Source organism: Protobothrops mucrosquamatus, unplaced genomic scaffold, assembly GCF_001527695.2.
Source record: "Protobothrops mucrosquamatus isolate PMUCROS unplaced genomic scaffold, P.Mucros_1.0 scaffold1848, whole genome shotgun sequence".
Taxonomy (NCBI): domain Eukaryota; kingdom Metazoa; phylum Chordata; class Lepidosauria; order Squamata; family Viperidae; genus Protobothrops; species Protobothrops mucrosquamatus.
Genome location: NW_015387978.1, coordinates 11,652 through 25,420, shown reverse-complemented (window position 1 = coordinate 25,420; position 13,769 = coordinate 11,652). Strand labels below are relative to the sequence as shown.

General features: G+C 48.1%; 1 protein-coding gene across 1 annotated transcript in view; it reads right to left on the bottom strand.

Annotated features, from left to right (window-relative positions):
- Window positions 1-10,929, bottom strand: part of EEF1D (eukaryotic translation elongation factor 1 delta) — a 30,395-nt gene extending 19,466 nt beyond the window's left edge. Inside the window, 5 exon segments of the mRNA XM_029285551.1 lie at window positions 1,400-1,468; window positions 6,855-6,978; window positions 9,662-10,155; window positions 10,225-10,470; window positions 10,543-10,929. Of these exon segments, the coding sequence (XP_029141384.1) occupies window positions 1,400-1,468; window positions 6,855-6,978; window positions 9,662-10,155; window positions 10,225-10,470; window positions 10,543-10,929 (1,320 nt within the window).
- Window positions 10,930-13,769: the final 2,840 nt, after the last annotated feature.

Below are 13,769 nucleotides of genomic sequence, written 5' to 3'. Positions count from 1 at the left end.
GAGCATAGGTCGCGCCCTGCAAGGTAGACTTCATCTCGCCCAATCTAATAATAATAATAATAGTAATAAAGTTGGAAGGGACCTTGGAGGTCATCTAGTCCAACCCCCTGCTCTAACGTACGGCAGGAGAATCCACACAGGGAGATTGAAAAGAGCTTTTTTCCCCACCTTTATTTTTTCCAAAAGGCTACTGGACTTTGTTTCTGCCTGAAGACGTTTCGCTTCTCCTCCAAGAAGCTTCTTTGGTTCTTGATCAGGAGCGTCAGCAGAACTGAGGAAGCTTCTGGGATGGGAAGCGAAACCTCTTCAAGGAGAAACAAAAGTCCAGTGGCTTTTGAAGGAAAAGGGGGGGGGGGGGAGAAAGGCACCTTTGGGACAACCAGGACCTGGAGGATGGAGAATCTCCATAGGGAACCACACAGGCAGGGTTTATCGGAGGAGGATGGAGGAAGAGGAGGAGGAGGGAAGGAGGACTGTGGGGTCCTTGATGCTCTCTGAGGTTGGTGGTTTCCTTGCAGACATTTCATTACCCAACTAGGTAACATCATCAGTGCTAGGAGAGGGGTTTGCGGAGAGGAGGAGGAAGGGAGGAGGAGGAAGAATACTGTGGGATCCTTGGTGCTCTCTAAGCTTAGTCGTTGTTTTGCAGACCTTTCATGACCCAACTAGGTAACATCATCAGTGCTAGAAGGGAGGGGAGTTTGCAGAGAGGAGGAGGAGGAGGAGGAGGAGGAGGAGGAGGAGGAGGAGGAGGACGACGACGACTGTGGGGTCCTGGGTGCTCTCTGAGCTTGCTGGTTTTCTTGCAGACCTTTCATGACCCACCTATGGAACATCATCAATGCTAGAAAGGAGTGGGATTTGCAGAGAGGAAGAGGAGGAGGAGGAGGAGGAGGAGGACGAGGACGACGACGACGACTGTGGAGTCCTTGGCGCTCTCTGAGGTTGGTTGTTTTCTTCCAGACATTTCATTACCCAACTAGGTAATATCATCAGTGCTAGAAGGGGTTTGCAGGGAGGAGGAAAAGGAGGAAGAGGAAGACAACTGTGGGGTCCTTGGTGCTCTCTGAGCTTTGTGGTTTTCTTGCAGACGATTCATTACCCAACTAGGTTAACAGAAGGGAGTGGGGTTTGCAAGGAGGAGGAGGAAGAGGAGGAGGAGGAGCACTGTAGGATCCTTGATGCTCTCTGAGCTTGCTGGTTTTCTTGCAGACCTTTCATGACCCAACTAGGTACCATCATCAGTGCCAGAAGGGAGGAAGAGTAGGAGATGGAGTTGGAAGAGGAGGTGGAGGAGGCGGAGGACAGAGAAAGAGGGAGGGAGCCTGAGAGAGATGACACAGCTAGGGGGGAAAAAGCAGGAGAGCGCCAGCTGGCGAGAGGGGGTTCAGGTACTCACTCCGGCGAGTGACTTCTGGATATTCTCCCTGGCTCTGGCAATGTCGCGCAGGATGGTGCTGGCGCCGTTCTCCTGCAAACATGCAGAAAGAACCAAGTGGGGTTTTTTTTCTTTTTCTTCCTTCCTTCCTTCCTTCCTTTTTCAAAGAGGTGTATGCAGATACAGGAGAAGTGACCAAAAGTGGCTCAAAACGAAAGGGACCCTTTGGAGGGCGCACAACTGCTGGCTGTGTGAGCAGGGAAATTTGCCTGCTGACTTCCACTTTGCCAACGCAGCCGCCATGGACGTCTGGAAGGCGAGCTCCGTCTTCCGCGTCCAGTTTCGTTTCGCTGGGGGACCCTGGAAAGGGTTGAAAGTCGCCCTGTAGGGATGACCAGCAAGGAGGGGATCCCCGCTTGATCGCGGAAGGGCGATAAAAAAAAAAGAAGGAAAATTCGCTTGCTTAACGCAAGGGCCAATGGCTGCCGCAGAGTTCCAGTGCGCGGCAACGCATGGAAAAGCGTGTGGCTGTCGTTCGGGGACGGCTGCCTGGGGGTTCTTTTGATACACCAGCGAATTTTAACGCTCCCCACTGGAATGCCCCTTGCCTTCCCCCAGTAGGATTATTATTTATCATATGGCACGTTCACATCACGATAACGATGCAAGACACAAAAATACAAAAAAACCAAAAATAAATCTAAAAATATTATAAGCGTACAGGTAGCCCTTGACTTACGACCACAGTTGAGCCCAAAATTTTTGCGGTGAAGTGAGACACCTGTTCGGTGGGGTTCGCCCCATTTTACAACCTTCCTTGCCGCAGTTGCTAAGTGAACTACTGCACCTGTTAAGTCAGTCACCCACAGTTGTTAAGTGACTCCAGCTTACCCACTGACTTTGCTTGTCGGGAGGCCGCCAAAGGGGATTGCGTGACCCCCTTGGGACGCTGCGACGACGGTCATTAAATATAAACCAGCTTTGCCAATCATCTGGATTTCGATCGCGTGATCGTGGGGGAAGGTTGTAACTGTAAAAAGCGGTCTTTCCCTGCTGTTGTAACTTGGAACGGTCACTAAATGAAGTGTTGTTAAGTCAAGGATTACCTGTACAGCTAGATTTCAGATATGTTTGTCCCAGTCAGGAAATCATCAAAAGTCTCCAGTAGAGGCTCCATCTTGGTCCTAAATGTCCCTAAATGTTGGTTGGTTGTTGTTTTTTGGTTGTTTCGGTAATGGTTATTTGGCCCCACTTAAAGGGGACGACTACACATCTCCCAGGGCCGCTGCGAATTTGGTTCGATGTTGCCCATCTCGCATGGGCTGGTCAACACTGTGCGGTTTTCCCAAGATGCAAGGCAAACTTGGACACTGTGGGGAGAGGAGGGTGCTGTTTTCTGCCCAAGGTTGTTTCCACGCAATTGCGCACGTTAAAATCATCTTTGACGAATGTTTTCGCAGTAGAAATACAGGTAGTCCTTTTGCTAGTGACCGTAATGGACCCCCAAGCTTATGTTGCTAAGTGAGAAGTTAGCTAAAAGTGAGTTTTGCCCCGTTTTGCGAGCTTTCTTGGCACGGGCGTTAAGGGAACAAAGCGAGGAGCGCGGTCATTAAAAGAATCCAACTTGCCCCCCCCATTGACTCTACTTGTCAGAAGGTCACAAAAGGGGATCACGTGACCCACTGGGGGGGGGACGCTGCGACCGTCATAAATAGGAGCCGGTTGCCAAGCGTCTGAATCTTTTGATCACGTGACCATGGGGATGCTGCAACGGCCGTTAAGTGTGAAACGGGGTCTTCAGTCCCTTTTTTCAGGGCTGTTGCAACTTCAATCTAATAATAATAATAATAATAATAATAATAATAATAATAATAATAATAATAATAATAATAATAATAATAATAATAATAATAATAATAATAATAATAATAATAATAATATTAAAAAAAAGTTGGAAGGGACCTTGGAGCTCATCTAGTCCAACCCCCCACTCAGGCAGGAAACCCTATACCATTTCAGACAGGTGGGTGTCCAGTCTTTTCTTAAAAACTTCCAATGTTGGAGCATTCACCGCTTCTGGACGGTCACTAAATGGAAGTCGAGGACTACCTGTAGCTGGGTGGGGAAGTTAAGTCCCATAACTTCCCAGTAGGAAGTTGGAACTAGCCAGCATGCATGGCGCACACCTACGCACAATGTACAATTGGGATTCGGTGTGTGTGTGTGTTTGCATCAGCCCGTCTGCAGCCCTCTGCACCCTTCACTTGCCCATCAAACCCTTCCCAGCCCAGGTGTGCAGCAATGGCTGCAAAAAGTTGTGGTCAACTCTAAACTAGCTGTTCATGGCTACATTCAGAAGTTGTCCTGCAATATCTGGGGGGGGGAACAACCCACAAAATTCTGCATTAGGCAGGTGAGGGGAACTAGGCTCAGCCAAGCCACCTTTAAGCCACGCTCATGCTGCTGTCAGTAAAATTATTTGCCGTAAAATAGGACGCATGCAAAATACACCGCAAACTGCGGTGTGTTCTGTGGGTATCTGGCCCAAATGCAGGTCAGTAGGTTCCTTTAGAAAATGAGAAATACAACAAAATGTTAATTTATCCCCAGGACATTCCGGCCAGCACTGCTTCAAGACGAGTAATTTATTTGTCTTACTTCTATATTGCCCATCAGGTTTGCGTGCCTCTCTGGCCGGTTATGTATATCGAACGGAAGGAGGCTTAAATTCGGTGCTCCCAAATTTGAATTAAAATACCCTTCCATATTAAGGGGCTTTAAAAAGGTCTTCTGTCCCCAGTCAAGGACTTAGAAATTAAAATGGAAAAGTGAGGGGGGTTGTGGGTGGGACAGGCAAAAATACTGGAACAAGGAAGCAGAAAGGGGTTGTGCCCTGTTTCCCTGAACTTTTATATTTTATTTCATCTGCCAAGAAAGATCTATCTATCTATCTATCTATCTATCTATCTATCATCTATCTATCTATCTTTCTATCTATCTATCTATCTATCTATCTATCTATCTATCTATCTATCTATCTATCATCTATCTATCTATCTATCTATCTATCTTTCTATCTATCTATCTATCTATCTATCTATCTATCTATCTATCTATCTATCTATCTATCTATCTATCTATCTATCTTTTCCTTCCTTCCTTCCTTCCTTCCTTCCTTCCTTCCTTCCTCCCAGTGCTTAGAATGCAGCATTGCAGACTAATTCTGCCAACTGCCAGAGTTCGATCCTGACCGGCTCAAGGTTGACTCAGCCTTCCATCCTTCCAAGGTCAGTAAAATGAGAACTCAGATTGTTGGGGGCAAATATGTTGACTCTGTAAACCGCTTAGAGAAGGCTGTAAAGCACTGTGGAGCGGGATATAAGTCTAAGTGCTATTGCTTGGGAAAGAATGAATGAATAAAGGAAGGAAGGAAGGAAGGGAGGGAGGGAGGGAGGGAGGGAAGGAGGGAAGGAAGGAAAGGAAGGAAAGGAAGGGAGGGAGGGAAACAAGGAAGGAAGGAAAATGAGAAGGAAGGAAGGAAAGGAAGGAAAATGAGAAGGAAGGAAGGGAAATGAGAAGGAAGGAAGGAAGCTGTGGTGGTGCACAGAAGTTCAAACTTGATGAGATTCAAGGTTGACTCAGCCTTCCATCCTTCCAAGGTCGGTAAAACGAGGACCCAGATTGTTGGGGACAATAGGCTGACTCTGTAAACTGCTTAGAGAGGAGTGTAAAGCATTGTGTAGGGGTATTTAAGTCTAAGAGCTGTTGCTTGGGAAGGAAGGAAGGAAGGAAGGAAGGAAGGAAGGAAGGAAGGAAGGAAGGAAGGAAGGAAGGAAGGAAGGAAGGAAGGAAGGAAGGAAGGAAGATGAGAAGGAAGGAAGGGAAATGAGAAGGAAGGAAGCCGTGGTGGTGCACAGGAGTTTAATCGTGATGAGATTCAAGGTTGACTCAGCCTTCCATCCTTCCGAGGTCAGTAAAACGATGACCCAGACTATTGGAGGGTCAACATGCTGACTCTGTAAACCGCTTAGAGAGGGCTGTCAAGCACCGTGAAGCGGGATATAAGTCTAAGTCTAAGCACTGGACAGTCTCCCTTCTATCATCGCTGCTGTTCCCTACTTTGGTCATGAAAAATCTGCAAAAAAACCCTTTAGTATTATTATTATTATTATTATTATTATTATTATTATTATTATTATTGATCATCGCACAGTCAGCCAGATGTTCAGACTGGATTTGGCATTTTTGTCTACCCATGGAGTCCTTCCCAAGGACCTGGGATAGGCAGATGTGGATGTTTGATGGTATTAGAGATCTCGTCGCAGGATGGAAGCAGTTCCTAGTAAGGCCGCCTTTTGCAATTGACTAATGGCGAATTTGTCAATGCCGATGATGGTGTCCAAGTGGTGCTCCAGTTGTTTTGGGATGGCACCCAAGGCACCTATTACTATTGGTACTACCCTTGCTTGCTTTTGCCACAGTCTATTTCTATTTGTAGGTCTTTGTATTTTTATATTATTATTATTATTATTATTATTATTATTATTATTATTATATCATCATCATTATCATCATCATCATTATTATTATTATTATTATTATTATTATTATTATTATGGATCATCGCACAGTCAGCCAGATGTTCAGACTGGATTTGGCATTTTGTCTACCTATCGAGTCCTTACCCGGGACCTGGGATAGGCAGATGTGGATGTTTGATGGTGTTACAGATCTCATCGCAGGATGGAAGCGGTTCCTAGGAAGGCCGCCTTTTGCAATTGACTAATGGTATTATTATTATTATTATTAGTCGTAAAAATGGGGCAAAACTCACTTAGGAGCTGTCTCGCTTAGCAAAGGAAATTTTGGACTCAATTGTGGTGATAAGACAAGGACTACCTACCTGCCTATTACTCTGAAGGGTCCTGGGGAACCACCACGAAGGATCACAACTGTCAACCAATTCATTGACTCTCCTTGCCGGTAACCCCCCCTGCCCCACCTTCCTTGCCAAAAACCACAAAAATTATTGGGAAGCTCAAAGCTTGCCAGATGCCAAAGCTGACTGGCAAAAGAAGGCAAATGGACCGGAGCTAAAAACGGTCCGGAGAAATACTTCCTATGAATCGAGGTAGGATGCCGATGACCGAGCAGAGATGGCACACAATTTGTACACGCTGGGGGTGGGAGTTGTTAGGGGCAAAGGACCACGTTTGCCACCAGCTCTTTGGGGGCTTTCTCAACGATACCCCTCAAAGGGAAGCCAAATTGGCAGGGAAGGCAGACAGAAATGGGTTTTCAAGGCCTTTTGTGGAGACATCAAGGCAGAATTTAAAAAAAAAAACCTAGCTTGGGTGGATCAGAGTTGAACTGGGGGAGAGAATTCACAATCGCAGGTAGAAGCACCGTTTGTGTGGGACCAGACAAAATGAAGAGGGCACCTGTGGCTCGGACACAGGAGATACTATCATCTTACCTTCTGGCAGGCAGAGCTGCGGGCCGGACCGTTCAGCTGCTCGTAGTACCGCTTCTCAGCATCGTCGTATTTGAATTTGTCGAACCAGATCTTCTCGTGCATGAGGAAGTGGCTTGCCATTTTCCTGCAAAGAGGAGGAGACTAAATAAATAGTTGAAAATGCTGGTTTAGGGTCAGGTCACCGAATGACCGACCACGAGCCCTTCCGACGGCACCTCTCTCCATCCCTCAGGGTTGTCTCCGGTAAGAAGTCGCACACCCATCCCTCTAGATCAGGGGGTAGGCAACCTTGGCTCTTTTTATGACTGGTGGACTTCAACTCCCAGAATTCCTCAGCCAGCATGGGGGAACTATGCCCCCTTCATGACTTGTGGACTTCAACTCCCAGAATTCCTCAGCCAGCCACGCTGAGGGGAAAGGGAGAGGTTTCCAAGCTGAGCCAAGCCGGCTCAGGAATTCTGGGAGTCATAAAAGAGCCAAGGTTGCCTACCCCTGCTCTAGATCAGGGGCGTCCAACCTTGGCACCTTTTTGAGACTTCTGGACTTCAACTCCCAGAATCCCCCAGCGAAAAAGCTGACCAAAATGCAATCGAACCAGCAATTACTCGAACCGTCTTGACACTTAAAAACTGATCAGAACTCAACTACCGGTTGCAAATCTGGCTATTTTTTTTTTCTCAGAAGATATGTAGACGCCGTCACTACAAGCGGCACCCGATCCTTAAACGGCACAGCATGATGGGCTTAGCGGAACCCCAACCTTCTTAGTACACTCTGAACAGGCCTCCACGGATAGGGCGCTCAAGGGATTGAACAAAAGCACACACAACTGTTTACAACAGGCCAGTTCCCAAACTGTTTGGGTGGAAACCCCTCGATCGGTCTGCCTGGTAATTCAAAGATAAGCAGGAATCTCAAACCTCTCAACCTTGAATCTGCCTCTTGAAGAGAAGCAATTTTTTTTAAAAAATGCACGTGGTAATAAAATGCTGGATGCGGGGTTGGGATTCAGCAGCGAAGCAGATAAATGCTCTCTGCAAGGGTGGGAATTTGGAAGGGGAGAGTCGGGCAAATGGATTACCACAAATAACCAGGGCAAATAAAATCACAGAGCAAAAGATTTAAAAGCTATCACAGAGCATCAGCTGGCATTAGAGTTGCTTACTAAAGTAGAGATGGCGTAGAGCAGGGGTAGGCAACCTTGGCTCTTTTATGACTCGTGGACTTCAACTCCCAGAATTCCTGAGCCAGCATGGCTGGCTCAGGAATTCTGGGAGTTGGAAGTCCACGAGTCATAAAAGAGCCAAGGTTGCCTACCCCTGTGCCTAGAGCAAGGAATACCACCAACACCATCAAAAGTACATTTCAGAGGCATCTAAAAATCTGGTTTATTCCATTCCTCCTTGCGTAAAACTCCACCAAGTATCCAGGCTACTTTATCCTTCCAAACATCTCCAGACACTGGTCTCCCTTCTGATGAAGCAGCAGTTTGGATTCAGTTCTACAAACAAACACAACAAGGGGGTCTTCGACAACTCGCCGCAGCCAACTCACTGTGCGACAACTCCTCACAGCCAACTCAACGTGCGACAACTCGCTGACGGACGGGAGTTACACTAACATCGAAGGAATAGTGGAATGGAATCCTTTAAAGCAGTGTTTCTCAACCTTGACCATTTTAAGGCATGTGGACTTCAACTCCCAGAATTCCACAGCCAGCAATGCTGGCTGTGGAATTCTGGGAGTTGAAGTCCTCATGCCTTAAAATGGTCAAGGTTGAGAAACACTGCTTTAAAGACAGGATGACAAAGGAGGGACAGAATGAAAGGGGAATGACAAAAATGGAAATATTTTTTTAATTGCTTATTTTAAATAATTGAACTGAATTGTCGAATGGTCCCGCCGCGACAAGGTGTGGGGTTGGTGTCCCGTGGCAAGTTGGCTGCGGCAAGTTGTCCCATCCCGCCACGGAGGGCCCGGTTTTTGTAGAGGGCGAGACTCGGGTGGCGCACAAATCTGACACCCAAGTGAGACCGGGCTGAGCAGGCAACCAACACATGACATGCAGACAAGCATTAAGGGCTGGGGGGGTCTTTTAGAATCTAGATTCACCGAACGAAACTTTCCTTCATCCCACATTAACTAACAGGAATGCCCTAGGCACACAACTGTCAAAGTCGACCGAAACACAACAGACAAGAGACCACTTCTTTTCAAACCCTGTCCTTAACTTTGGAACAACGGAGTCCCTTCCCAGAATACAGAACACACAGAGTTGGAAGGGACCTTGGAGGTCCTCTAGTCCAACCCCCTGCTCAGGCAGGAAACCCTATACCAGGGGTAGGCAACCTTGGCTCTTTTATGACTCGTGGACCTCAACTCCCAGAATTCCTGAGCCAGCAAAGCATAGCATAGCATAGCAGGCTCAGGAATTCTGGGAGTTGAAGTCCACGAGTCATAAAAGAGCCAAGGTTGCCTACCCCTGCCCTATACCATGTCAGACAAATGGCTGTCCAATCTCTTCTTAAAAACTTCCAGTGTTGGAGCATTCACAAGTTGTCCCAACTGATTAACTGTTCTCACTGTCAGGAAATTTCTCCTTAGTTCTAGGTTCTCCTAAAACAGGGTTAATTTCGTTTTATTTTCTAGAATGCTCCTTGCCAAACGGAAGCACCTTAATCCCGGTTGTGACAGCACAACGACAGCACATCCCACGTCCTCTGCATGCTGGGGCTGATTCTTTACAGCTATGCTGTTGGGACTGAGAACACCCACCTCCACCAGCCCCAAAGCCCCCAACCACATGCTTTTCCTACTTAGATTCAGGCTCTGGTGCGCTCGGAGGCTGGGCGGTGGGCTGGGTGGCTGCGGCTTGCGTGGCTTCAGACAGTCTGGTGGCCTCTTCTTGGGCAAGGGAGGCGTAGAAGGCGGCTTCTGCATTGTCATATGTGGGTTTGCTGAACCACAAAGATTCCGTGTCCGGGTGCATAAAGTGCCAGGCGTGAGGTTGTGGTGGTGCAGCTCCTGAAATTTCCTGGGGCATCGGAGCCCCAGCGGCGGTGGTGTTCCCCCGCTTGCCCGGCGGCTGCTTCCTTAGGCTATTCCGGCTCTTCTTCTCTTTCCGGCCCTTTCTGGAGAGATCCGCGTGGCCCCGCTCCTGCAGCCTCACCTTTCCGGGAGGGTGGCCATCAAACATGTTGGCGTAGAAGCACCGCTCGGCGTCGTCGTAAATCGGCTTCTCCAGCCAAACTTCGGACAGCAGAGCTCGCAAACCCGAGCCCGGAGGTTTGCCGTTCACCGTCTGGTTTGCGTCGTCTGCCGGGATGACCGGAGCGCCGGTGACGTGACTCTCCGCATCGGCCACGTGGGCTGGGGTGGAAGGAGTAGCCAAGGCCGTCACGTAGCCCTCGTCCGGCGTGACGGGCCCGGCACTGGCTAGCTTCAGAACCGAGGGTGGATGCAGCAAGTAGGGGAGCGTCAGAAGTTGCGACCGTTCGACAAAGACCTTCTCTGCGTCGTCAAAGTGGAATTTGTTGAGCCACACGTCCTGGACAACGTGGTGGCATGCCGTGAGGCCACCATGGTTGCAGCGCAAGACGGGCAGGTCTCTGCCGAGCTCGGCGTCCGCCTGGACGGCGTCTTCAGGCCAAAGAACCGCAGCAGCTGTCTCCACATCTGGAAGCCCCACCGAGGGCAGAGTGGGCAACGAGTCGGCAAGCTTGACGTGGTAGGCCGATTCCGCTTGGTCAAAGCGCGGCTTGTCAAACCACACGTGGTCAGCCAGCAGCCCCACCAAGACGGGATCTATTTGGGGGTCCCAAGACCTGGCTTTGGGGGAACACTTCCTTTTTTTCTGCTTCTTGCCGCTCCCTGCCCGCCGCAGCTCAGCCTGCAACTCTTCCTCGGCACGCTCCTCGTGGCAGAAACCGTTGACGGCGACCAGCTCTTGGCCAGGCCGGGCAGCCGAGGCGGCTAAAGCTGCTTCTCGCTCGTAGTGAAGCCTCTCGGCCTCGTCGTACTTATGCTTGTCCACCCAGACCTTTTCGATGGGATAGAGCAGCTTCCTGGTCCTCATCTTCCGAAGAGGCCGGCGGGGGCAGCATGAAGAGACAAGCACAAGAGGACAGTTGCTGAAATAACACACTACAAGTAGGCGGGCAGTGCGACAAGCGTTCTCCAACCTGGGCGCCGTTTAGCCCCGCCGGCTGGGAACTCTGGAATGGCGGCACCAGATGTTTGGCAAGGGAAAAGTTAGAAAGGGCCGTGCAATGCCCCTGAGCTCTATCATTGACAGGTAGTCCTCGACTTACGACCGCAATCAAGCCCCAACAATTCTGCTGCTAAGTGAGTCTTGCCCCATATTACGGCCTTTCTTGCCACAGCTGTTAAGCGAATCACTGCAGTTAATAACATGGCTGCTAAGCGAATTTGTCTTTGCTTGTCGGAAGGGCGCAAAAGGGGATCACGTGATCCCCCGGGACGCTGCAACCGTCATAAACGTGAGTCAGTTGCCAACAGCTTGAACTTTGATCATGTGACCCCAGAGATGCTGCAACGGTCGTAAGTGTGGGAAAACAATCCTTAGCCACTTTTTTTCAGTGCCGTTGTAACTCTGAGCAGTCACTAAATGAACTGCTTTAAGTCGAGGGCTACTTGCACACCTAGCCCTCGACTTACGACGTCAATTGGGGACCAGAATTTCCATTGCTAAGCCACACGGTGGTTAAATGAGTCCCGGTGAATTTTACGGCCTGTTTTGCTGCTATGACGGTTAAGGGAATCACTGCAGCTATCAAGTAAATCATGCGGTCATTAAGTGGACCCAGCTTCCCTCGTTGACATTGCTTCTCAGACGCTGGCTGGGAAGATCGCAAATGGCAATCCCACAAACCAGGGGTGACGCAACCGTCATAAAGGCATGCTGGCTGCCGTACACCCGAATTTTGATCCTGTAAACCAGGGGTCTTCAAACTTGGCCCTTTCATGACTTGTGGACTTCAACTCCCAGAATTCCTCAGCCAGGCACGCTGGCTGAGGAATTCTGGGAGTTGAAGTCCACTCCTCTTGAAGTTTATATCAGGGGTCTTCAAACCTGGCCCTCTCAGGACTTGTGGACTTCAACTCCCAGAATTCCTCAGCCAGGCTCGCTGGCTGAGGAATTCTGGGAGTTGAAGTCCACTCCTCTTGAAGTTTATATCAGGGGTCTTCAAACCTGGCCTTCTCAGGACTTGTGGACTTCAACTCCCAGAATTCCTCAGCCAGGCATGCTGGCTGAGGAATTCTGGGAGTTGAAGTCCACAAGTCATAAAAGGACCAATTTTGAAGACCCCTGAGGTAAATTGTGTGTGTTATGCTGATATGGTCATTAAGGCAAGGACGGATTGTTAAGTCCCATTTTTTCAGCGCCACAGTAACTTCGAATGGCCGCTAAACAAATGATTGTAAGTCGAGGACTATCTGTATACAAAGCCCTAATCGTGTGAATTACACCAGGTTTTTTTTATTTTTTAAAAAAAGCGCTTTAAGCAAATTATTTAGAAAGCTCTGCCCGTTGTCATTATCTACTGCGCCAACATTATTTTTTTACTTATACTTCGTATTTCTTAACCGCCCATCCTCGTGGTTACCACTCCAGCAAGCAGCTGCAGAAGCAGGCCAGCTGTGTCTGCCAGATGTTCGGACTTTTAACCTTCCCACAATCCGCCCATCTGTCACGAAAGCGGCTCAAGTCCTAAACATCTGGAAGAGGCAGAGAAACACTTCTGGAGAAGATCAGAACTTCACTGGGGCGGGTTGAAACCTGTCTGTCAAAGGTCTTGGGGTGGCTAAGATTTTTTGGGCTGCAGTCCCCAACTTTGATCAATACTGTCCGAGACAAATTCCAATTTATTAAGGGGATTTAATGTCTCGGCAGGAGACAATCCTTGGGGTTGGAAGCTACAGTAGTGGTCAAAATTGTGGAAACCTTTTGGGGAAAAGTGTACGGTAGAAATGCCACCTTTGGTTAAGTTTCCATCCATTTTTCTTCTAATTTCTTTGTAACTGTAGCCTTGTTCACTTAATACTATTTTACATCCAGTCAACTCTTTGCACCATTACTTTAATTTTATTAGGTTTTACAAGCTCACTAAAAAAGAACACCAAAAAAAACCCCAACCAACTTGATGGCGATCACACAACACACTGACAAATGTCCTCCGCTCAGCTTCAATACATGGCATCAATAACTGGATCCTACTGTGATCTGATTGGCTCATTGCCAAAACAAGAGGACACCCGATTGGCTCTCTAAACGCTCGTGCTCATTGGCTGCAATCAGATGAAGGAAAGCTACCTGAGATCAACCTAAGCAAATTGTGCTTCCTTTTTCTGGTTATTTGGCTGTAACTTTTCATAGAATACAGTACAGATAATTGAACAAACTTTGCTGCATTACATTCTTGATTAAATTATCTTTCCATTCATATATAATTTTATGGCACTACTCCAAAAAAAGTGGTGTTATTAGCCATCAAACCTCAAAAATACACTTTTTTCCCAAAAGGTTTCCACAATTTTGGCCACTGCTGTCAGCAGGACTGGGCCTGATTACTATTTGGACAAGAGACCACCAGGAAATATGTGGGCTGCAGGCTAGATTAGAAAGATAAAAAAAAACCTGGAAGATGATTGGTTAAGAAAACAGCATGAAGTGTCCCATAAGTCCTTAAGAGGCTTAATGTGTGTTTTGAGGGGTAGTGGTAGAACTAGTGATCTGGCTACGGGTCTCTGTTGTCACCCTTAACATTCAACACAAGTAGCCCTCACTTAGTGACCAAAATTGGGACCGGCAACTTGGTTAAGTCAAGCAGTCGCTAAGTGAACCTGCAACTGTACTTATGATCTTAGTACAGCTGTCCTTTGCTGTAGGCAAGT